The sequence below is a fragment of the Ammodytes marinus genome (assembly GCF_949987685.1).
Source record: "Ammodytes marinus genome assembly, chromosome: 20".
Lineage (NCBI taxonomy): Eukaryota > Metazoa > Chordata > Actinopteri > Uranoscopiformes > Ammodytidae > Ammodytes > Ammodytes marinus.
The window spans coordinates 13,203,498-13,229,889 of record NC_137224.1 but is presented as its reverse complement, the minus strand read 5'-3'; the positions used below and the strand labels follow the sequence as shown (position 1 = coordinate 13,229,889).

Below are 26,392 nucleotides of genomic sequence, written 5' to 3'. Positions count from 1 at the left end.
GTCTAAATGCTTGTCTCAGTATGCACATCATTCTGAGCTTCAGCAAGCGATCCCACCATTTGCAAATAACAAGTTAAGGGATGGATGCAAATGATGATGATGTAAACAAGTGGTAACAGAAATGAGCACCACTGGCAAGTGTGTGCGGATGAGCATGTGTTGCTTCTTATTTACTGCTCTTTTCATGAAGCAATAGGAATAATCTTGTCCCTTTTTATGGGGCTGATTTTAAGGCAACATAATTAATTCAGAATATATTAACCGTTCTAATTCAAACTCTTTACAATTAACTTTAAACGTGGCTTTTAGTTGAGGACAGGTACTTTGTTGTTAGTCCACTCACACAGAGTACGGTGCCAGCTCACTAATGCTTTTCTAATCCCTTCTCTCCCAGTTCAAAGCCGCGCCTCTATTGGCCCCGGTCTGCCCCTTGTCTAGCTGAAGGTATATGTGGCTCCTGAGGCAGGGCATTGGGAAGGATTAATTGTTAAAATGTATTTCCCTGAGTCAGAGGTACACCATGGTTTGGGGGCCTTCCACCAACTGCCTCTAACCTTGTTTTAAAGGCAAAGGGGAGTGGAGTTTTTGTTATTTTAATGTCAGTAATTTCGACCTGTAGTTTTGCTAGGCAGTGCTACAAGTGATACATTTACATGACACACCGCGTGATGATTTTATTTTAGGTGTGGTTTGCTTCATACTGTTTGGTTTCCTTTTGAAGTTTTAGATTCCAGCACTTTCCTTTCTCTTCTTGGTTTCTGAAAGGTTTTCCTTGGACTGCATAACAGATTGTGCAGATTTGATTACTTGTGCGTTTGTCCTTTTTGTTTAGCTAGCTAGTGGATATCTGGTTTCCTTCCATTTTGTGCCATTACGGGAAACTCCTCTCAGATTTCTGTCCTTTTCATAATCAGATAGAGAGTGAGATAGACAGCGGCTTTTTGCATGTTTGCCTTTCACATTTACAATAAGTAAAGCAGACAGAGTTATCTCCAGAAATGAGTGGAATGTTATATATAATGCATCAGCTGAACTCAAGGATCATTGGGGGAGCGTCAGGTCTAATAAGGCTTGCGTGCACAGCTTTCTGAAGTCAAAGTGCTATTTGTTTCTTTGCTGCCGTAGCAAATGGTTCACTCTTCTCATATCAGTCTAGAGTACATGTGTTCTTTTTATATTTGAATAAGCTTTGCCCTGATATGTCCTTGTAATTTTGGAGATAACAGTAGTTTGAATAACCTCAGTGCCTGAGCGGCTCTGAAATATTCCTCTTGACCATGGTGGTAAGTTAACTCAAGCACTTTAGCAGTGTGGTTGAGAACCACGGTGACGGGGTAATGAGTTTTATTCATTGATAAGGACCTCCAGAAACAACACTTTAAAACACATTTTAGTAGCCAAGGGGCAGTGGAGTTAAAGGGCTATGCTAAGATTTTACTCCGATTTTTTGGCAGTGATCAAACGTTGTTTGGTTTATTTTTTTAGTTTCATCGGCAAACTTCACAAATTATTCTCCTCTCCTTCTTTATTAACCAGGCTAAGTACAATAGCCATTCTTAAGTAAGATTTAGCATTTGTATTTTACATCGTCATAGTTTAAGTTGAGGTCAAGGAGCTGGCCTGGCACTTTTATGTTATCCCGTCAACCGAGAGGAGGAAAATATTCATGAGGTATTTGCATGTGTGCCTGTCTGGTACTTCTATGCTGAGCATGCAAATGTTTCCTTCCCAGTTATTCCAGGATATGGTTTGAATACAAGCATCATCATATCATAACGGGAGGTGATATGTTATGACACACTTACATTACATAATATCCAGTAGGATCGTAAAAGCAGAAGACACAATATACTGTCTATTCGTTTGTCGACTTCCAAAACCTATTTCAAAGCATACACATGCCTTCTCATTTGAACTTAAATCACTAATTAATAACCATCAAAAAGTGCTCTTTCATTATTTTCATTTACAAGCCTCTGAACGGACAGTGAGTTTCTATTAGATGGCTGCAACTTGCAATATTAAGGTATCAAGTGATTGTCATGAAACCAGCTGTTATACTATAATCTTGTGAACTTTCTCAATTCATGACCTTTTGATAAAATAAATGTCTTTTAAACATGAAATGTCCCCCAGGCCCAGGCATGTGCCAAATCTGGAAATTCAGTTCAAAAGGTCCCTCTAACCACCACTGGTTTCACTCACTGGTTATGACCCTGATTCTGCACAAAAGCCATATTGAACAGCATTGTGGTTTGTGTCTCTCTTGTCAGTCGACACTCCCAACCCTACTTTAGCCAGCAGCCTCCCTCCCCTCACCCGCTGCTTTTATGTATGTGCTGCCCCTCTAATCCACAATGGAATGTCCCATGCCCTGAAACATCCCCTCTCTTGGCTTCACTTTTGTGCATATGTGTGTCAATGTTTTATATCGTCCTTGTTTTCATTATCTTTTACCAAACCCCCCGAAGGCTTGTGATTATGGTTATCAAAGTTTTGTTTAAGAAATATTGTGAAATCCCCCCACGGAGAGACCCTCTCAACTAGAGGGTATTCTTCTCTCCGTGGGGTTATGCACAACAGCGGTCTGTGTGGAGGCGGTCAGGCGTGCCCCAACACTGATTAGACACAAATAGAGGAAACAGAAAAACCACAAAACCTTCACTGCTCCGCTAAGCAATGGAACTGACAAGAGTTACCTCGAAGTTTAGTTGTTAATATCTACCCCTAATCCCCTACCACTGTCTCTCAGGGCTGTTCATGTTAGGTGTACCAATACAAATTATTTGATAATAGAGTATAAATGATGATACTGGATTATATACATATATATTTTTTAAGCAAATGCTTACATTAGAGGTGGAGGAGTCATCAATTCAGGAGAATGCTTGTTGTCAAAATGACTTTGTCAAAATCAGTGAATATCACATCCTCATGATCTACTACCTGTACTGTGTGCGCACTGAGAAAAAATCCAGTGTTAATTAATACACAGCCTAGGCTCTGTAAACAAGAGGGAGGGAAACACTGGATTTTCTTTTTAGCTCACACACTGACTGTACAGACAAGTAGTGGATCGTGAGGAGATATTCACTGATTTTGACAACAATCGTTCTCCAGAATCGCTGACTCTTTAAATGGCAAGAGAAATAACAGAGGAAAAATTAGCAGTAAATAAATACTTATCCAGAAAGCATTATAAAATAGTTTCAAATGATGATTTTAAAGAGCTTTATAGTTGGCCTCAACTTCATGTACACGTTGTGATTGTATAGGATGACGTAAGACCCATGCAAGAAAACAGTAGAAGCAGTCAGCAGGTCATGAATAAAAGGAGGAGCACCTAAATTGATGATCTGTGACGAAACACAGTGCTTTCAACGCCATTAAATAAAGTGGATTAATCAAGTTAAAAACTGGGACGGTTTAACAGCTGTGGAGAGGCTTTTCCGCTGTTTTAGTTTTGTAGGTTAGACCTAGGAATAGCCAACAGACTCTGCTCACAAGACCTAAGAGGCCTGGCCCTGCTATACACAGCCTTAAAAAAACTCTGATGTAGGCCATCATAGATAGGGTCCACAGTGTAGTAGGTTTACAGTGGTCCATCCAGCCTGTTCACTGATATTATTGCCCCCCCACCCCCCAGTCTCTCACTGAAGACACAATAAGGCCCACTTATTCGCTGCTAATTATGACGGTTATGTACCTCGGTTTTTCACACCTCACCAAGCAAGCAGAGGTGTTTTATTGAATAGCTGCATGGAACACAATGACTTTCTGTCTAACCGTGATGCTCCATTGTGAAAAGGAAAACTAAAAGCTGCAGTCAAATGCCCGCCCGCCGACCCCAACCACAAGTTCCATTTCACAAGTTCAGCTCTGTAGGTCCTCCAACAGCCTTCTTTATGTGTCAAATCTACTCTATGGAAAGGTTTAGCGTAGCGGAGAGATGGCAGTTGGATGAGTCTCTGAGATTTCCACATACCAAAAAACATCGCAGTCAACCGCCATTCAGTGCAATTGGCCTCCCTCGCTAAGTACAGCTGGGTTTCATTCACCAAACCCAGATCATAAGCCACACAGGGTTTATTATAAGGACTTTTAGCCTTCTTAGCCCTCCAAAGTCAGAGCTCAGTGTTGATAAGCAGATCAACTTATGTGTGTAACCGATATAAAAAGTGTAGAAGAAGAGAACATAATGGAAGTCTCTTTTAAAATGACCATGTTCACATTGTGCTCATGCTTTTTTTTTCTCAAGGAAGAGGGCAGCTGAAACCACAGAAACCTCACCCTACATACTCTCAGGCTCCCTCCCAGCTAATTTTGTCAGTGATACACGCCTGAAATTATACTGTAATAATGGGTTAGCGCCATTTTACATTTTACATTGTATTATTTGTGTCAATAAAACTTGATTGCCCGGCGCCACCGATCCGCAGATTCAAGGCATCTAGTTCCCAGGCCAGATAACAATAGACCCTTAGCATTAACGTACAGTGGAGGAAATAAGTATTTGATCCCTCACCGATTTTGTAAGTTTGCCCACTTACAATGAAATGAGCGTTCTATAATTTTCATGCTAGCTTTATTTTAACAGTGATAGACAGAATATCAAAAAGAAATTTACATTAAAAAAAATATGGAAATTATTTTGCATTTCATTGAGTGAAATAAGTATTTGATCCCCTACCAACCATAAAGAATTCTGGCTCCCACAGATTAATCCTCGTGCTTTAAAAAAGCACAACTAATTTCCTGTATAAAACGCACCTGTCTCAACTTGTTACCTGTATAAAAGACACCTGTCCACAGAGTCAATAAATCAAACTCCAACATCTCCATCATGGGCAAGACCAAAGAGCTGTCTAAGGACATCAGGGACAAGATTGTAGACCTGCAAGGCCGGAATAGACTACAAGACCATTGGCGAGAAGCTGGGTGAGAAGGAGACAACTGTTGGTGCGATTATTCAAAAATTAAAGAAACACAAAATTACCATCAATCTCCCTTTGCCTGGGGCTCCATGCAAGATCTAACCTTGTGGCTTATCAATGATCATGAGAAAGGTAAGGGATCAGCCCAGTTCTACACGGGAGGAGCTTGTTTATGATCCCAAGGCAGCAGGGACCACAGTCACCAAGAAAACCATTGGTAACACACTATTCCGTAATGGATTGAAATCCTGTACTGCCCGTAAAGTCCCCCTGCTCAAGAAGGGACATGTACAGAACCGTCTGAAGTTTGCCAATGAACACCTGAACGACTGAAAGAATGCTTGGGGGAAGGTGATGTGGTCAAATCAAAAGTAAATCAAGTTCTTGAGTATCATAGTGACTCACCATGCTTGGAGGAAGAGGAATTCTGACTATGACCCAAAGAACATCATCCCCACAGTCAAGCAGGCAGGTTGAAGCATTACGTTTTGGGAGTGTTTCTCTTCTAAGGGGACAGGTGGACTTCACTGCATCGAGGGAACTATGGATGGGGCCATGTACCATGAAATACTGGGTGACACTTTCTCTCAGCCAGGTCCGTAAAAATGGGACATGGATGGGTCTTCCAGCACGTCAATGACCCTAAAAAATACAGCAAAGGCAACAAAGGAGTGGCTCAAGAAGAAGCACATTAAGGTCATGGAGTGGCCTAGCCAGTCTCCGGACCTTAATCCAATAGATCTGTGGAGGGAACTGAAGCTCAAGCGACAGCCTCGAAACCTTAAAGATTAGGAGAGGATCTGCAAAGAGGAGTGGTCCAAATATCCTCCTGAGATGTGTGCAAACCTGGTCATCAACTACAAGACACGTCTGACCTCTGTACTTGCCAACAAGGGTTTCTCCACCAAGTACTAAGCAATGTTTTGATAGGGGATCAAATACTTATTTCACTCAATGAAATGCAAAATAAAATATTTTTTTTATGTGATTTTCTGGATTTTCTTTTTGATATTCTGTCTATCACTGTTAAAATAAACCTAGCATTAAAATTATAACCCGCTCATTTCATTGTAAGTGGGCAAACTTACAAAATCAGTGAGGGATCAAATACTTATTTCCTCCACGTGGTCGAAGCAATTCGTACAGGTGACGGCTCTCTGAGTATATTAGATTTAATTTAATCTCACTCACACTACGAGTTCATTTTCAGTCTAAAGCAATGGTCAATCGAATGTTGTTGTTTTTTTAATCCTGAGTTCCTGTAGAAGCTCACATCCTCCTGTTGCCAGGTTACCGACTGTAGGATAGCACAGTATGCAGGTGCCCTTACGTAACCCATTTACCAGTTCTGTGCACAAAACAAGTACATGTAATTCTTGTTTTTATTGCCAGGCATATCTTCAGACTCTCTTTAATGTAAGATTAATGCAGGGGTTCAAAAACTTTTGATAGCTAAGGGCCAATTTAGGAACCCAATATTGGATTGAGGGCCGCCGAAGGAAAAAAACTGAAATCATTTCAATGGCCAGCGTCTTTGCGTCTTTACAGTTGGTCTGCATCCAATAATTTAATTAATAAATGAAGGGCTAGGTTTAATTTCAACATTGGGGGGACACATTTAAAGCGGGGGTCTGGGGGTTGTCCGACATAAAAATTGGAGGTTCGAACACTTAATTTTGTGCATTTTGGTTAATTTTTATGCAGTAATTTGTGTCTTCTGTATTTATTTATGGTGGACATGTTAAGGAAAAGACAACTAGCTCCCATTGACACACATCTAATGGAATATAAATCAATAAGGCACTGAGGCATTCTGTATTGCATTCAAATATTTATTCTACTTTATTGTTCAAAACTTTCTGCACATTGAAAACGTATCACCTTTTTGGAGTGTTTTTTTGTAGGACTCACTACTCATGATGCAGCAGCAGTGTTGACTATTATGACGCTATACATTGGAAATAAACAGGGTGGGCTATCAGCAGTCAACTAGGCAGATAGTTCCATGGCTATCAGCAGCTAGCTAACGTTAGCTTGTTAGCTAAACTTTAGGCAAAAGAGTTAGAAACCTGGGGCCGTATTCACAAAACATTTTATCTTAGCGCTAAGAGTACTCCTAAGGAGCACTAAAAGTTCTTAGTAAGGAGTAATTTCTTAAAACCTATTCACAAAGCTGATAAGACCAACTTTTACTAAGGAATTGGAGGGACTCCTAAGCTAAGTCTAGAGGGCGGTGTTGACCCTGTTGCTATGGATGATGTCATGTTCATACCTTCTATGCCCACAGTGATTGGCTGAGAGGGAATGAGAGCTAAGAGTGAGTTTATGATAGAAACACTGTGGGAGATATCCATATCGTGTCGCTGTATTAAAGTGAAGAGTTTTTATATACAATTAATGACAAGTGACACTGATTTAACACGAAACCAAGATACTGCAGGGTTTCCCACACATTCGTTCACAATTAACCTACAATAGCGCGACATAGGTCTATTAATTTAAAATGTTACAATGATTTGAATCGGAAAAAATATCCTCATTGAACAGCTGCACGCCATGCACTCACTGTATTTCCCTCAACGGCGGACTATGCCGCAATAGTCAGACAGCGACAAACCAGGAAATTCGCAATTTAGAAACAACAACTGGCAAAATCGTAAAGTGCATGCGGAAGGAAAAAGGCGAGACACGCAACTATACAGTAGCGGACCTGTGGAATGGAGGAGATGGAAGCGCCACATATGGGCCTACTCTAGTAACAAATTAAACCCAAACGTGACACCAACAGTAACTTTCAGTGCATCGTAAACCCAAAGCAACTGCAGGAAAAGGAACTTAATACATAATTTTTTATATAAATATAATAAATATAAATGTGTCTATACTTTCTAAACATAGCTTTACTAAGATCATTAAACCCTTACAGCTATTAAGGTACCTTTTGTAAAGCTCACTAGCATTAAATCTCTCCAAAACACCATCAAATGAGTGTCTGTGATTTACTCTTAGTGACTTAGGAGTCCTCTCGAGGACTCCTAGCTTTTCATAGATTTAGGAGCTAGTTTTAGCGCTAAAATGCTTTGTGAATTACACTTATCTTAAAAAGTTAGGAGTCCTAAAATTAGGAGTGAAACGCCCCTTATTTTTGAGAGTTACTCCTAAATCAGCACGTTAGGGCCTACTCTTAGCCTTAAAATGTTTTGTGAATACGGCCCCAGATAATGTTAGCATCCATCCTTAGACACTTGACCTAATCTAATTCACCTTGAAGGTGAGAGTGCATCATATTGGGCTTGACAAGCTCACTATCTATCTGCCTGCTGCACTGCGGGAGGCTGACCAGCCGTCTGCAACGAGAGGCAGAGGCCAGCCGAACTTTGCAAGTTTAAGATGGTACGGTCCACTGTAGGGGTGTTATTATTAATAATTGGGGAATGAATATAAACAATTAGGAGGGATATTTAAGTGTTTCGACCCCTGTACTGTTTTCCTTGTTACGGGGGACGCATCTCCTCCGTGCGTTTAAAATAAAATAAAATAAAATTATGATATATTTTTTTATTTTTTATAATTCATAATTCAATGCGGGCAGATATGTTGGCCCGCGGGCCGCACTTTGAGAACCACTGGATTAATGTAACCTGTTTAGGCAGGACTGGAGTCTACAAACCATATTTTATTTATCACTTTAAAAGTGTCTGTGTGGTGAAAACAGTTTGTCTGCAACTAAAGCTTTCAGTAACATTTTTCTTTTTTTTTCTCCCTTGTCATATCCACAGAGAATGACCATAAAGACTGTACCCTTTGCACACTTTAAAATCCTTGTAAACTCACTTTTGCCCTGTCTGCAAAAGCTGATTTTTATTCTGAAAGTCAGGAGTTTATTTTATTGGATGGCTTTTTTTTGCTCCTGTAATCAAAATATCTTTGGACCTTATGCAGTACTGTTGTAAAACTGTCATATAAGTGAAATGAACAGAACACATTCTCAGAAGTCTGTCTTCAGATCTAGTACTGGCTTGCTCTTATGTTTTTCCAATAAAGTCACTATGTGCACACAGTCAAGTAATATGCCCCCTTATGAGGTAACACTTTGTCTTGCTGCATTTATGACATTGTCTTGATTGAAGCAGAACAATTGAGAGGGTTATGGGAGAGGGGATTTTCTGCTGTTGCCATGACTGAATACATTTTGAATGTTGGGTTGCTTTTATCTTTCAGGTGAAGGACCTGACCAAGTTTCTGGATCCCAGCGGCCTGGGAGTGATCAGCTTTGAAGATTTTCACCGTGGAATTTCTGCTATTAGCAATGGAGGTGAGGCATCAGGTGCACTTTACAACATCTGTGTTTGTGTCCACACAGTGCTCTTTATTCTTATATTCAACACCTGCTAGGTCATGCATTAAGGAAACCTGTTTTTTTTTTAACTTTGTTTTAAATTCCAACCTCGTGTCCCCCTTTTTTGTGGACCCATTTAGACTGTTGACTAAAACTGTAGAGGAGTACTACATTTAATATTAGTAAAACCTACCTACTAAAAATATAATGCAGTGAGTTTCTATTGGACATATTCATATTTGAATATGTTATGTAATGTTTTATATACTGATATTATTGTATCTGCCTGCATACTCACTGACTGTATATAATATAGATAATAATCCATGTGTAAGAACGCAATTTATTTTCTATTAATTTCATCTTTATTTTGGCTGACCCGCTGTTAACCTAAATCTTCTGTCAAAGGGGAAACAAATAAAAAATATCCTCAGCAGCAAATTTCTGCACCTACATTTAGTCTCCAGCATCTGGCTCCAACTCCCTGAATTCCCCATGGTGCCGAATATTGTAGTCAACACAGTATGATCACATCCATCACTCAGCTGAAGTGAGGGGATTTTTGTAAGGAAAGGTAGAGGACTGACCCAATTTCTTTGTGACTGGATTTAGAATGCTGTTATCTATTCTTTAACCATTTTGCTGCCCTGCTGTTCCACTTTACACGCTTATCGAAAAAACCTTACTACTGTTCGTTGTTAAGACTCACATACTGTATTTCCCTTCTATAAGCCTGTCTTGACAGCTGTGTCACGGGGCTTCACATCAGCAGAAAATCAAACCTCATCTAAATCACGCATTTACTTGAAATTTGAGCTTTTTTCCATGATCGTTCCTTTTAGTGAAGTGTCCATGACGCTTTTTTAGACACCCCAAAGTGACGTCACGATATAGAGTTCTCAAGTCTCCATCAGCACGTGCTGGTGGTGTTGACATACCTTACAGGTCATTGTGCTCACGTCACCGCAATAGTGCTCTGTTTGCCTCAGTCCTCCCAGCCTAATGATTGGTAGTACTCTGTCCCAAGGCTTTCTGGTTTGCACAGCTCCTGTTACTCAGACCATTAATAAGTCATGCACTGGAGAGCATGAGATGCACACAGACACATGGGCTTTCACTGGCAAGATTTCAGAGGCAGAGTGGCAGAGAGATGGGGTTGTTTGAGTCCTATTCACCTAAATAATTTACTGTACCCTCTCTCTTAGCTCTGTCCTCTTGGCTTCTCCCTTGTTTCCGTCCTTCTTGTCACTAGTTGCAAAGCTGTCTTGTAGAGCTATTGAAAACACAGACATGCCTTTATTGGCATACTGTATCATACCGTGTATTGACGGATTTGTAGTCATGTGTCATTTGAAGTCCTTTTAGTTGGCTTTTTCTTCCAACACGCATATAATGTATCCAATGATGTCATGGGTCAGAATCCAATCCACTCATTGTCTGTCCTGCCTCTGTCTCTCCTGCCTTTCTGTGCAAATCAGCAATGGGCAGAATGAATTCCTGCTTGAGGACAATTTCCCATTAGTGTGTGAAGATCAGACCTCTGCTGTAACTTCCCAAGCCAATTCCCACCCTGCTGAAGGAATTCCACTCTGCTTGTAAAGCCGCAGTAACACATTTCTAGACAAACAGTAGCTTAACTATTGATTTTTAGATCCACTGGCTAGTGGCTCCATATCATGTACCGTACCACTGTTACTACTACCTTCGCTGTAAACATGAAAAAAAACCTGCTCTTTCAGCTCCCAACCTGTTGTGTCGTTTCAGTATAAACTACATTGCACTCAACCTTTTTCTTTTTCATGTCTGCAACACTTGTTACTGGCAGTACTTTTAATAAAGACGTGCCTGCAAGCTAGGGAAATGCCTTGTCCCCTGTAAAGACTGTGGCATGTCTAGAACAACAATTGTTGGTCTACAAAATGTCTGTGTCCTCCATATTACGACATTATGCCAAGAGACTCTGGGTGAAGCGTGTACAGCCCCATAAGGTGCAAAATCCCTCACTCATTACCTTAAATGGTATGTGATGTACATAAGTCATCAATAGCAACAGGTTACAGAACACCAGGGGCAATACAACCCCTTGGGTCTACTGGCAGCCTTTGACAAGACTGTTTGTCTTCTATTCTCTCAGCGGGGTGCTATTCACAGCTCTGTTTACTAGATACAAGAGCCGCAGTGCCTGATGGAACTCCATCTTGTTGGTCAGTCTCGGGTTACATTGCCTGTGTGCAGTTGCTTTCAACATAAGCCTGTATTGACAATATTACATTTGATATGGGTTGTTTCTAGTCCTTTTTTATTGTTTTGTGTTTCCTAAAACCTCATTTACATGACATTATATAGCCCTTGAAATGCGAGTGTAAAAGTTACATAATGTTTACTGTCCCATCACACCTAGATTGTTGACTATAAATATGCCAAATTAGGGCAGCGAGGACATAATGCACACAATGTTCCGATCGCATGCGTGAGCAAACACATTATTGGTAGAAACATCTGTTTGCCATACAGATAATCATCACCAACCTGTTGTGGAGCCACCTTTTATTCCTTTGCAAAATAAAGAGAAGATAACTTCATATGCAAAAACAAGACAGCCTACGCTCAATTACATTTTAGAAATTGAAAACGTATTTCCCAAATATCCCAATTTCCCCTTATCTAGACCATGTTTTGAATTTTAAGTTTAATCTTTTAAGAATTACCTCATGTTAATTTAAATTAGAAAGTTAACAAAATATTACAAGCTGTAGGAATTTAAGAATTGATACATTGCGAATTCTGAGATTATATTCACAGGCACCAGAGTTTTCAGTAGGATGTAGAGGTAGCAGGGTATATATCGCGTCACCATTTTTACATCATGGATCATCTTGATGAATTCGGTAGACATTCAATTGAAATCCGAGTCTAAATATGCTGTCCCTTTATCAAAACAAATGCTCACAGGCTCCAGGAAATACAATTGCATATTATGTATTGTATATCTGGAGCAATGAAGTCTGAGTCTTAATAGTACTATCATGATACATTTTCTCAAACCAGTAACCCACTGTGACACATTTGTTTGCTGATGACCGTGAACACACACACCCCCCAGCCCCCCCCCCCCCCCCCCCCCCCCCCCCGCCCACATGGGTCTTGTGTTTGTTGAGCCTCCTCTACTGTTTGACTTGATGTGTTTATTCAGCACACAATAAACCTGTCTTCTCCTTCCTCTCATATGTGCAGGTCCAGAGCCACAGCTCTACAATGTAAACTACAGTCCGGGGGATGGAGCGGTGGGCTGTCCAGAGGAGTATGATGAGGTGAGGGCGCCACACAGGTCTCTAGTTGTTGTGCTCTGTATATGTGGTCCAGCCTCCCAGTTCCTACAGTGTTGAGGGTCACAGACTGAACTCCCTGTGCACTCTCACTCTTCCCACTGTAATTCACTGGAGTGGCTTGCAGAGCTATCATTACCTCTATGTGAATGTTCCACAGACTGAACAGCCTCGGTTTGGCTGACACTAAATAGCACTCGGCCGGCAAAGGCTTTTTGAGTATTCTCTGACAAATATTGAATTAGCTGGAATGCGAGTTTGAGTTTTGACATCCGTGTGGACTTTTTGTTTTTACAGTTGTGGTAAGCATATCTAGGATTCCTGTCTCCTCTTGTGCACGGAACTTGTATATTTAACCATCGTTGTTGCTGGCCAAAAGAATGAAATTCTTCTGCTATTGTGTGCACTTCCCAGAGTTACAGGACTAGGACTGTTGTTTTAGTGGGTGTACATTGCACAGTGTCAGCACCCTCTCTTGGTGTGGTGTAGAAGTGCAGTCCCCATGTACTGTAACAAAGTAAAGGGTGAAAATGGATTCCCTTCCCTTTAATCCATTTCACGCCACGGGCTTCATGAGCTGACAATTGCATGGTACATTTAAAATCAGCCATTTATCTTGAATACCGAGAATAGTAAATTGAACACAGAGCATTATGTATTTCAAAGTCTAAATGGAGGTATTTACTGTTCCAAAGCTCCATGGCCTTGTTGCCACCTAAAGTGTTATGACATAAAAAATACAGACCTTTGTACGTTATAATTGACTAAGTGCCACCGATTTGAAGCTGAAATTAAGTGTGCGATGAGTGTTACTGTTTGTGCTAAGATACTTTTTTTTTCAGTTCATGCTAAGCTCAGTGTTTTTCAGTTTACTAATTGATTATAATGTGTTTAGTTGCATATGATCATTCAATAATCTTCAGGTTTGTTAATGCAGTTTTCTCCATACAGTTCTGAGATCATTCATTGCTGTATTACAAATAGAAATGAGAATGTTCAGTTATACAAATCTGTGTTTTGGGTGAACTAACAATGTGTAAGGTCTGGTGAATCATAATTCATCTTTGCTGTTTACTGGAACCCTGTAAGCGAAGTTTTCGGGGATGTTTGTGTTTATGTTTGAAGTAGACGCCACACCTGTGTCCCTGGCCTTGTTTTTTCCCCTGGAGTTTCTGGCAGAAAAGGGTTCCTCTCTCTCAATGGCTGTGCTGTTCTAGCTCTGTTTGCTTTCAAAACAGGCAATGTGAAGCTGAGGGCTGGCATGAGCAAAAGAGCGTCCCGTACACCCTGTTTTTTCCTTTACTAAATATTTTAAAGTTGGTAACTTTCACATTTCCGTCGCACATTTTGATTCTTGAATCAAGCCACATTACAAAAGTAACCGTGGTCTCCCAACTTGTCATTGCCAGTGTTGTTATTGCTTTGCGATAACTACTACGGATGCCCCTACACTGCCTTTCAGAGTGTTAAAGCATAACAGTATGTTAGTTTTCTATTGGCACACAGTCAGACAGTTATGGCATGGTGTTTTGATGTATAGAACATGGCTTAATGATTTATACTGTCACTCTAGGCCAGGAAGGGAAGCTCCCAGGAGCTGGAAAGATTAAACAGTTCTTCAGCTGATTGTGTGGTGTTTTAAAGGTAGGAGGCTGGCTGACTGAGCAGTACAGCTCACTTCTGCTACTCTTTGGACTTTCTCTGTCTCCTCCCCCTCTGACCACCCAGTGGAGCTGAACGAGGTGTCTGAGTATTTTCCCTTTTTTCAGTCACACTTTCTCACTCTCTCTTTCTGAGAGTGAAAGAAAGGAAACATTAGTAAGAGTTGGTAAGAGTTATCAGGAGCCTCTCATGGCAGGCCAGCTTTCTGGGCAGAGAGAATGGTTGTGAGCATGGTGGATAGCCCACTGGGCTCTGAATCTTCATTTGTAATGGTACGTAATGCTTTTCCAACATGACTCACCTGTCCTGCCTTCATTATTACTTTACAGCTCTGATCCCTGATAATACGGGTCTAGTTGCTAATGGCTTCAAATGTTGTTGTTTTCTTGTTGTTGTTGTTGTTGTTTTTTGGCATGTTTTAGTCCCTGGGTTTTGTATTGAACATTTGGCATTCTTCCCTTGGAAAGCCTACAGCTTGCTCATTTTGTTTGAACTTGTTGCTTAGAGGGGTTGATGCAGCAGGTTTTGCTTGGAAACAGCCTTCTGAAACACAGCCGACTGTCTCTGAAGCCTGTTTATGCTCTATGATTTGTTTGGTTGTTGGCGTAATTGGCTTAGGTACCTGCTGGCTAGCCTTGGAAGATTCGAAATAGACTGTCTTTGAAATGGCAGTTTTTTTCCCACACTAGCCTATAGGTTTTTGTCTGCCTTTTTCTTCACAGAATTGAAAATAGTCCAGATTTGATATGCACCCGATGACATTTTTTTGGACATTGTTAGAAATTATACAAAACATAATCACAATCCATAATCTATATCTTTTTTTTAAGGATTGTTAAACTAATTGAGTACTTTTTGTCTTTTCAGTATTACTCTACTAGAACAAAGTGTTCTAGAGGTCATTATTTTAATGAGAAAACACAGTTTATACAGCTTACACTGTAGTTTCTATGGAGTTCAAATCTTGACTGGACTTGTCTGTTTTGCTGCTTGATGGTCATTTTGTAATGTTGCTTACGTTTGTTCTGGTTCATGTCACTGCAGCAAAATGAGGTGACGGACAGTGCGTACCTGGGCTCCGAGAGCACTTACAGCGAGTGTGAGACCTTCACTGATGAAGACACGGGGGCCCTTGTGCCTCCGGAGATGCACGAAGATGTGGAGACGGACAGCGGCATTGAGGCCACGCTACACGACCCTGAAGATGGCGGAAACAGGTCTGTATTTATTAACCTGCAGGCATGTAGACAGTGTGCCAACAGTACACACATCCTTTACGTTGTTTCTGACCGTGACAAGGCTACTTGCGACCCTGAATGACTTCCCTCATATGTTATTAGTTGTACTCCACCTGTTATGAGACCTAGATCAACGTCATAATGCTGCCTGCAATCTTTATAGTAGATGTAAGTTAACCTGCACTGATCCTTCACACAGGTCACGTGGTTGGCCAGTCTTGCATGCCCAACGCTAGATCACTAGGGTTCAGCTTTGTACACCAGACATAGATAAACTAATCGTAGTAAAACAGTCAGTAAAACGTACGGTGTTGTATTAGTGTTCTACTGTATTTGGTTTCCTTATTTCCCCCCTTTATTTGTCAATACATTCAGCTCCTGGTGTACTTGTACACCATTTCTTGTTGCAAGCAGTTTGTGGCAACATTTTACCTAGTCAGCGGGGACACTTAACTGTTGATATTTCCTGTACGGCTGAAAAGGAAGGCTTATTCAGAGATAACTGGAAATGCGCACACAGTGTGAGCCCCAGAGACCTTGAAAGCAGAAAGCTCTTACACCATTCTTTACCCAAGGCAGGGTGTCTGAGCGAATCATAATTTTTTTTTGGGCTGAAAAGAGCCATTCTCTGAATTCTCACTTTGTGGCATAAACTGTTAATGATCACAGTAGGTGAAATAGTTTTAATGTTATCCTTTTTATCATCTGATGTTTTTTTCCTGAACCGTTTGGGTTTTGTCACAGCGGTTTTCATTTGCCGTATGTTCTTTTGACTTACGATTATTTGGTTGGATACTGGTTGGATTATTTTATTATTTCCTTTTAATGGAGGTGGATATAATTAGCTTTATGCAGTGGAAAGTGCACAGCTACCCCAGCCCCCCCTCAACACCCCTATTACGGAATCATTGTAGTCAAAATAGTAAAGGTTATCATCTTTACTGACTACTACAGCATTCCAAATCTCTTTCAGATCACATGTTTGACCCAGTCTTTTGGAATATTCAACTGAATTCGCGGATTGATTTGGTAGATAAGGTGTACATATGTTTATCAGTGTATTCAGATGACATGGTAATGGATAAAGTGGAGCATTATAATGGCTCCAGCATTGAGCTAATATTGCTTTTGTATTCTATCTCGAGTACTGTAAGAGGAGGCTCCGGCAAACTGTAATTTAATTCCGCCACACAAGACAAAGTAGTACTACGGGAAACTGCATTAGTACGATGTGCCATTGATAATGCCCAGAAGTGAGTAGTGAGTCCTTTCTGTGGCAAACACAAGAGAGGAAGTGCAGAGAACTGAGGGCTTCATCTGCTGACTGCGTGACCCGTCTGTCCGGCATGATGACGGGTTGGAATAGTCTGCCTGACATGGATGTGTTTGGACTTCCCATTCCATGATTGAGCCTTAAATTCCAGGAAGTGTTGAGTTAGCTCTTTTTTTTTGTTGTTGTCCCCCATTTCTTTGCCCTGTGGCTCGGGCTAAATCTGATTGCTGCCCTACACTTCTTCATACCATCGCCCTGCTGAAAACGGCTCGGAACCTAACTCTTGTACTGCATTGACTTTATGTGTCTCTCTGCAGCGGTTTGTTAACCAACATTTGGAATGGAAACTCATCAATAATTTGATTTGTCTGGGACTTGAATGTAGATAAGTTTGAAGATGGGATTATGGGCATGTAGAACTTTTTAAAGCTGTTTTGAAAACCATTGGCTAGTTAAAGGTGGAGTCAGCGATTCTGGAGAACAATGCAAACCAGTGAATGTCTCCCCAAGATCTGCTACCAGTACTGTGTGTGCACTGAAAAAAAATCCAGTGTTAATACACAGCCCAGGATCTGTAAATTGATCTGTAAAAAAAAAAAAGGTATGTAAACCAACCGTAGCTAGCAACATGCCCGTTTACACAGTACGTCCAGGTATCAGATCATGAGGAGATATTAACTGATTTTGACAAAAAGGGATTTCAACAACAAGCGTTCTCCAAAATCACTGACTCCACCTTTTTAAGTGTATAAACATCGACTGTAAGTAATTGCAACCAAAACGTTTGGAAGCAATGCCATACTAACCATACAGCCATGCAGCCTGATAAGCCATATTCAGCAGGTTAGGAGTAAATGCACTGGTCTGAGGATTAAGAATCTTAACAGGATTAGCCTCCCCCACCCTCCTCTGTTCTAACCGTGTCCCCACACACATTTGGCCCTTGGAGAGTCAGCAGGACTGTCTGTTAGCAGTTGCTTAGCCTAAAATCTGATTAACCCCCTCGCAGTTACCCCTCTCTGGTGTGGCCTCTTGTCTGTCAGTGGGTACATACTTTGATGCGCTGTAGACTGGCGGCTCGTTAGTACCGTTAAACTTGTTACAAAGGCTTTTGTTTTCTCCCAGCTAGAGAGCCGCGCTTTTTGTTTTTTAATTGGCGTAACCTGTAAAAACTTCAGGATTCCACTGTGGTTGTCCGGGGTTTTAACTCCAGTTGCTCCGAGGCTCACTCGCCAGGGCAGTGGAGGGCGTATAAAGAGAGGGCGTTTAAAGATGCGTTCTCTCTCTTCACCGTCCCTCTCTGTGAGGGATCTCAACATGGGGCCAAGTAGTAAGGGGTAAGTGACTTCAAAAAAAGGCCGTGTTACTATTTAACCAGTTAAGCACCATGTGTGTACAGGGTAGCCTATTGCAGAAGTTGAAACGGCATTGTCGAGCCCCTCAAAGTGTTTAAAGTGTAATTTGCAGTCTTGACTGCCTTTTTGTATAACAGTATATGATTTAAGATTTTCACTCTGTGAACCATGGTGATATTTAAGCTTTGAATTGGACAGTCAATTTCTCATAAACGAGCAAAGTGGGCTTTGTCATTGTGTGCTGAGAAAGCAAGCGTTTCTGCTGATTTTGACATCCTCGTCCTGTGTATGTGTGCTTAAGACATCCAACATATCCTGTCTGAAAACGGGAAAGGCCAGCTCTCTCTCCAGCTTTCCTGTTAAATGAAGTTCAAAGAGTTTTTATTTTACTGAAACGCGTGTAACTGTCAAATACACCGAAGAGACTTCCACATTCACCCAGTAGGTTTTTATCCCCAGTTGTGTAAGATAACAAGCCAATTATGAAAGCCGAAGTCCTCTCTGTCAGCGCAGTCAGTGACATGTTGTAAGCTTGACCTACATCAGACTGCATTAAGGTTCCTCTCGCATGTCCCATGTATTCTAATTGTGTTTTTTTGTGTTACTCACGAGGAACCACACATTTTGTTTCAGCCAATGCTTGGATTAATGTGAATTAACAGGTTACCTTTGAAGACAAGTGATCGTCTGACTTGTCTAGATTGCCGCTCTTCCTAGGGGAAGATTAATTGCACTTGTTTAGGATTTACACTGGGCTCCAGTCATTTCCAGGCTTTTTGATCCAACAGCACAACCCTAAGCCAGCCTTTTTTAGAATGTGTTACCCAAATAGTATTGCTCCAAATACTAGGGCTGGTCTGTTTTCTCTGAATGGAGTGGAAAAGATGGGCCTTGTTTGGTTTGCCTGGGTTTGCATTTTCCAAAATGGATGGCAATGTTTATATCCAGTCGGACATCCATTTTTATCCTACCTAAACCTGACACATTTTCCCCTATTTTTGTCTTTAATTTCACTGTTGTTGTGTAAACAAATGTGCACACACACACATACACACACTGACACAGTAATCTATTGTTATGTGTTCCTCAGGTTTTCCTTGAACTCTGAGCTACATAACCACTCGCTGGTGACGGTCATTGGTGGAGAGGAGGAACACTTTGAGGACTTTGGGGAAAGCAACACCTCAGAGCTGCTACTAGAGAGCAGCGTGGAGGGGACGCGGGGGGAGGGAGACTCCCCTCTCGTGAAGACACCGCAGCAGGTCAATGGCTCCAAACTGCTTTCTCCCAGGTATGAGCTTGTCTCCCCCGCAAAGAGTGCCACTACCTCTGACACAAAAACAAAAAACTTTAACTCTAATCTTGTATAATGCCAAGATTAGAGTTGATGACGTTTTTATATGAAGCCATCCTGAAGTATTTAAGGTTTACTCAGATGCTGGAAAATGCTTGTTGTCAAAATCAGTGAATATCTCCATCCGCTACCTGTCCGTACTGTGTGCGCGCTGAAAATAAATCATCAGTTAATTCACAGCCTAGGCTCTGTAAACTGGTATGTAAACAAAGAGTATGTCAACAAAGGGCGCCCACCGTGGCTAGCAACATGCCCGTTTACAGAGCCTAGGCTGTGCATCAACACTGGATTTTTTATGGACAGGAAGTGGATCATGAGGCGATATTGACTGATCTTGACAAAGGGATTTTGACAATAAGCACTTTCCAGAATGGCTGACACCTTTAACTGATGTGAATATTAAGACTGTCAACTTTCTCCTTATCAAGCCTCCCTGATAAGACGTTAGACACTGTCACATTCTCAGCTGTATTGTCCAGGTTCAGATGCTTCTATTTACGTTCTCCAGAGAAAATGTTTCTCTTTGGACAAAGACACTGAGGTCAAATGTTGATAAGAGCTCTGTGGAGACGTCCTTCCCAACCTTATCTGCCTCCTTTCTCTGGCGAAGGGCAAGATAACTGGAGTGAATACAAACTTCATTCCATCAGTCTTACTCTCAATGTTGCAAAGTTATTTAAAATGTGGCTACTGGCCCAACTGCTTCCTTTCATTTACCCTTGTAGTGTGATCCTGAGTAGGCTGAGTAAATGTTTTGCAGGCACAATGGTTTTAAGTCTTAAGGGGGGGCGGGGGGTGACCTCTGTTGCCAATCCTTCTGGGACAGACAGAGGCCGGATGTTTTAATGCATTGAGTTCTTAAAGATCTAACAAGCTTTGCCGCTGGGCTGCAGTAGGACAGATACAGGTTGACTTCTCCAGATTAAACCAGACCTATACACATACTCTAGCTCTTCTCTATCGCTCTATGTGGCTCTTTCCCATTCATACTTTTCCTCCCTCCTCCTCTGTTTTGAGGCCGGATAATGCATTATTCCCACTTGGGTGATTTTCTGCCATTTACCTTGCCAGAAGACTCTAATCAACTCACTGCCTGATTTTTGTAGCCCATTCATAATACGAACACAAGCTTCTCTTACTGGATGGGGACTAATAGTTATGATAGAAGCAAACTATTTTCTTTGGTATCATTTAAGTAACTGAAGCTTCTGGATTATAATACAATGCTGTCATTGTAACAGAGAGTGGTAAAAGGATATATCAAAGAAGAACGGCTGGAGGGATGAAACAAATATAGTTTAATAGGCATCGAAAAATGATAGTTAAGAACCAAGAATAATACAGTAATTCATATGCAGTATGTGGAAGATAACATGGTGCCCAAGTTGTGCAGAAATCTGCTGAAAAATGATTCACAAAAAATTATTGCATCCCACATGTTCACCCACTCGGTGCGAATGCGTCATGCGTGTTTTGAGCTAATCGTGCTCATCGTTGGCACATGCAGAAGATCTGCCTACACACACACACACACCCCTACGTTTATCCATCTACATATTACAGCACTTTAACAACAACTACATACCATTTGGTTGTGTTCTGATCTACTGTCACACATACCCACACCCACACCCCCCCCACACACACACACACACACCCACACATCCCCCCCCGCCCCCCCCCCCCCACACACGCACACGAGAAAAGAGTTTGTTGCTGCGACAGCACGTGTGACCATCAAGTGACAACTGCTCAAAGTCTGCCGTGCCTTGTTTTGTGCCTACATAAACAAGAACCTCTGCCAGCTGGTTGCATAATGCAGACCTGACTTGCTTCCTGAATGAACAGTCAGCTGCTAGAGGTGAGGAGAGGGTACACTAGACTCCAAACTATGTGATTCCTTTGTTTACTTGGGAACTTAAGTTATTTTAATTGGTTTAACTTTGTCCCAATTTGCAACCATTTTGTAAGTTTTTTTCTCAGAGGGAAAATCCGTCCTGAGGAGAGAGAAATTCTTTCTCCTTGATTGTTTTGTTTCCTTACACACTGTGCACAAAACAAACACACATCCCCCCTCCGCCCCCCGTGCGGTCTGTTTTACGTCTCCTTTGCACTGCAGCCCCCAACACTTTACTCTCTCAATCTCTCCTGTGGATTTCACCCCTTCACCCTCCCAGAGGTGTCCCCGCCCACCTCAGTTGCACCACCTTTTTTCTTGTCCATCACTCACCACTTCCTCCTCTTCCTCCCCGTTTCCTCCTTTCTTCCAGCGCACCTGCACCTCTCCCTGACTGCTTTCAGAGCTTCCTCAGGGAGGAGGCGCTGGATTTTTTCTGTAGCCAGTGTCACAAACAAATAAGTCGCCTCGAGGACCTCTCCACGCGCCTCAATTTCCTAGAGATGACTAGGTAACACGTCATTCACAACACCGCTCAGCCGTGTGAATGTGTTTTGCAGTGCTGATTAGATTGCCGTATCGTGCATGTTCCCATCGTGTGTGTGTGCATGGTGTGTTGGACTAGTAGCAACAACATGGTGCGTGTTGCGATACAGACTGTACTTTCACACATTGTGTGGGTCTGTTTTTAAGCCCATCCTACTTCACTCTTCACAATCTGTTTAATTTTTTTCATCTGCACCTTTGTATGTGTGCGAGTTGTGTTAATATTTAGCATTTATTCATGGACAAACTCACTTGAGGCATTTTTAGAGACTACGATGCAATCTAAATAGTTTAATTTAATACATTAAATTCACTTGAAATTAGGAATTTGCAACCATGACCCCATGTATCACAGGTGAGTAATGTCTGTTTCAGAGTGTTTTGGTTCTTCATGCCTTCATTAACTCCACGCTTCATTTTGAGTTGTTACAGTGTGACTGCTGGTAGTGAAGTAAAGCTTTTCAAAGAACCTGCTTTTATGGGAACAGACGTGCTGATCACGGATTACTGACCAGTAGCTGTATTTACAGAAACATAGTAATACTCAAATCCACTTCAATCTGCTCTACAACTGAATTTGAGATAAGTGATTCAGAACCTAAGAATGGACAATTACAAATTTAAAAAGCATTTAGAAATTGATGACACTTTACTTTATACGTTTCTGTAATGCTCTGGAAGGTCAATGTCCTAAATCAGCACTTGTAAGACATGGCTAATATTACCTGCTGTGTTTGTGTTAGATTGCTGTGATGTGTGAATATCCTAATAATAGCCTTAGTTTCAACCAAGAGTACAGTAAGATTTATTCGTAAAGAAGCACCTCAACGTGCCCTTTTGTCTGTGGAGCTTCTGTGCTAGCAGAGATAGGGATTTAGGGGGTTGAAAGGACGAATGGCAGGAGATGGTGTCTCTTTCCTCTCTCCTTTCTCTCTTCCTGACCATTCTTCCTGTTGTTTTGTCCCCCCATCCAGTGCTGGCAAGAGGCTGTCCAGCAAGAAAGTGGCAAGGTAAGCTAGAAAAGTTTCTCTAGGCAAAGGGACAAGGGTTCATGTTTCAGGTTGGAATTGTAGCAGAAATGTTATGTCCGGCATAAGGGAATAGCAATTTATCAAATGTAAACTGGCTCCAGGGACGCTGAATAAAAAAAGACATTGTTATTTTTTTTATTCACAAATAAACACAACAACCCACACATATACAAACCAACAAACAGACATGCATACATGAATGTACACCATCTTTATAATGGTCATTGTTACCCAAACTCATTAAGTAATTGATTGTATCTCAGGAAATAAAGTATATACAAAAAGAGCCTGTTAATTTTTACTCATCAAATCAAATCGAAACTCCTTATACCAAATCATTGTTATAGCCATGGATCCCCATGTGTTTATATCTAGCTCTACCTTTCAAAAGGATTATTTCCTGTAAATCAAAATGTCAAAATGAGAAATAAATGAACCCAAAAACAAAGTATTTGAATCGTTGAAAATGTATATTTTTACAATCGGAACAAGAGTATCAAGCAATGTATTGAGATCATGAAAACCAAATTATATATTTAACAAATTCTCACCTTCCACGTGCAGAAATCTCCTCCAGAACAGCTCGATGACTCTGGACACCATGAGCGACTTAACGCGGGACATCCTGGAGCTCGCCGACAACGACATCACAGACAAGGTGAGCACTTGTCTGACCATCTTTCACGAGGCTAATGTGTAGCTATGCTCACCATTTGTCCTATGATGCACGAGCCCCGTCTCCAGCTCTCCTGAGCCGCCAGTCAGCTCCGTATGATCGAGTTCAGAGCTAGCTTGTCAAGCTCTGATGCTCCACGCGTGTCGTGTGAAGGTGTCTCTGTCAAACATTTCGGCTGTAGAACTAGAGCTGTGTCAATGAAGTAGCAGTCCGTCGCACTTCCATATGACGTCACCTCCTGGCACCAAGGTGCTGGGAAGTGTAGTCACTTAACACAACACTCATACACAAAGCTACAGCATGTCAACAATCGGCTCTAGTAAACAAAATAATACAAACAACAATACCAAGTAGTCGTTAAAGGACTCGGAAACACTTTGCATCTGCAGTTGTGACATCACTGTTCGCTCCTTTCGCCACAACTTCTGTTTTTTGCGCTGACCGTGAATCCATGAACTCTCCTTTCCAGGTGCTGCTACTGGAGCGTCGCGTGGCCGAGCTGGAGAAGGAGTCCGAGGCATCGGGGGAGCAGCACACGCGGCTGCGCCAGGAGAACCTCCAGCTGGTCCACCGAGCCAACGCCCTGGAGGAACAGCTGAAGGAGCAGGAGGTCCAGGCTGACGAGCTGCTACAGCAAGACAGCCGGCGCCACAAGGAGGCTCTGGTCAAGCTGGAGAGGGACAGGGGCATGGAGCTGGAAAACATGCAGTCCAGGTGAGCCCATGAGAAAACAACCAGAAACAACGAACGGATTCATTCAGAAAGTATCTTGTTTATTGTACACATTTACATTCTATATAAGATTTGTACACACTACCTGAATTCTATACACTTCGATCCCCATGTGTAGATTATTTTGTCGAGCAAAACATACTTAAACCTACAAAAGAAAAAGCCTCTTTGATGTTGATGACGTTGACAGAACCAGACACCTTGTTGACACCCTGACAAGTTATGAGGTTGTACTTTTAGGTGTGTTCATTTTGTTAGATTTAAATGCATATTAAAAACACACTTGTTCATTCTGAAGCCAGTAATCGACATGTCACTTGTTGCTGTACTCTGCCCCCCTCTGGCTCTAATCTGCCACTGAATATAAGCTGTTTGTGGTATAGCATTCTTTACACAGTGCAGATATGTCAGTATTCACTTTGCAGCTGCACTGTAGCTTTCTTGATGTGTGCTTCCGTCTAAAGGATTAGTGTTTGTGTCTCAGGCTGCAGCAGCTGGACGAGGAGAACGGCGAGCTGAGGTCTTGTGTTCCGTGTCTACGAGCAAACATCGAGAGACTAGAGGAGGTGAGAGCCATAATATATCCTCTTGCCTTCCCTGTGTTCAGTTCTTAGAACTGCTCTTCTTCACCTTTCTTCTTTTTCTAAATTTTTTTTATTTTTCCAGGAAAAGAGGAAGCTGCAGGATGAGACCGAAGCCATGTCCGACCGTCTGAGTGAGGAGATGGAGTCTCGTAGGAAGATGGCCGACAAACTGAGCCACGAGCGCCACCAGAGCCAAAAGGAGAAGGAGTGCACTCAAGAGGTGGGACTGCTCTCTCTAAAAATAAACAGTACTCTGTGTAGAAAACATCCCCATCCAGCGTGAACGACACACTGTCATTTTTCAATTCAATTTGTCAATTGTTTTGGTCTAAATTATGACTTTGTTTTTTCTACGTCTCCGGATGACTTAAGTAACCAGTGCCTCTTGATTGCTTTGTAACCACAGCTCATTGAAGACTTGCGCAAACAGCTGGAGCACCTTCAGCTGTACAAGTTGGAAGCCGAAGCAAAGAGAGGGCGCTTACCCGGCGCGGGGCTGCAGGAATATCAGACACGGACCCGTGAAGCAGAGCTGGAGCAGGAGATCAAGAGACTCAAACAGGTAGCACACATTATTCAGTTTTTATCCTCACTCCTCTTGCCTCTTGCTTTGTAATGACGATTTGGCATCATCCCTGTGCTGTTTCATGTTTCACACTTGACTAAACCTGATTCCAGGACAACCGCAGCCTGAAAGAGCAGAACGACGAGCTGAACGGCCAGATTATCAACCTGAGCATCCAGGGAGCCAAGAGCCTGATGTCGGCCTCCTTCTCAGACTCCCTGGCAGCTGAGATCAGCTCTGTGTCGCGCGGAGAGGTTGGTGTCCTAAAACATAAACTTTTATTTTAAACAGTCAAATGTTTCCTCTGATTATTACTTATCACATGTACCATCAGTGCTAAGACCACTATTTTCATATAGTTTTTCTTAATGCCTTTGTCTGGGTACCAAACCCAGGAACAGCTAGCAACGTAAAAACACTACCACTGTTGTCCATAGGGGCCGCTAGAATTTACACAAACCTAAAGTTCCTTGTAGCTACTTTAAGTAAGTGACAATTAAGTAACATCTCCACTGACTTCTGTTTCTCTGTTTCCAGTTGATGGAGACTGTCCACAAACAGGAGGAGATCAACTACAGGCTCCAGGACTACATAGACAAAATCATTGTGGCCATCATGGAGTGCGACCCCTCCATCCTAGAAGTCAAATAGACGCCACGCACAGTCACACCTAAGGCTGTTAAAAACTATCTGAGACTTTGGCAAAAAAGTGCTACTAAGTGAGGATGTAGAAATATTCTGGCGTAATTTCTGTAGGAATATGACAACGCACCCAACTCATCCAACACGACCCCGCCCTTAAAAAAAAATGAAAATTTAATACGGTGAAAAATAAGCAATTTTCAGTTCCCTTTGCTTGTCTGTACTGGTGAGTGTATGT

At 41.8% G+C, this 26,392-nt stretch overlaps 1 protein-coding gene across 1 annotated transcript in view; it reads left to right on the top strand.

The window, feature by feature from the left end:
- The window catches only part of rab11fip3 (RAB11 family interacting protein 3 (class II)), a gene marked incomplete at its 3' end in the record, with an annotated part of 28,022 nt that extends 1,859 nt beyond the window's left edge, over window positions 1–26,163 (top strand). Inside the window, exons 2-14 of the mRNA XM_080048542.1 lie at window positions 9,156–9,249; window positions 12,508–12,584; window positions 15,306–15,478; window positions 19,218–19,418; window positions 21,752–21,889; window positions 22,899–22,934; window positions 23,520–23,613; window positions 24,101–24,345; window positions 24,848–24,929; window positions 25,030–25,167; window positions 25,354–25,509; window positions 25,626–25,766; window positions 26,050–26,163. Coding sequence (XP_079904668.1) covers window positions 9,156–9,249; window positions 12,508–12,584; window positions 15,306–15,478; window positions 19,218–19,418; window positions 21,752–21,889; window positions 22,899–22,934; window positions 23,520–23,613; window positions 24,101–24,345; window positions 24,848–24,929; window positions 25,030–25,167; window positions 25,354–25,509; window positions 25,626–25,766; window positions 26,050–26,163 — 1,689 coding nt within the window. The remainder of the gene's footprint in view (window positions 1–9,155; window positions 9,250–12,507; window positions 12,585–15,305; window positions 15,479–19,217; window positions 19,419–21,751; window positions 21,890–22,898; window positions 22,935–23,519; window positions 23,614–24,100; window positions 24,346–24,847; window positions 24,930–25,029; window positions 25,168–25,353; window positions 25,510–25,625; window positions 25,767–26,049) is intronic.
- Window positions 26,164–26,392: the final 229 nt, after the last annotated feature.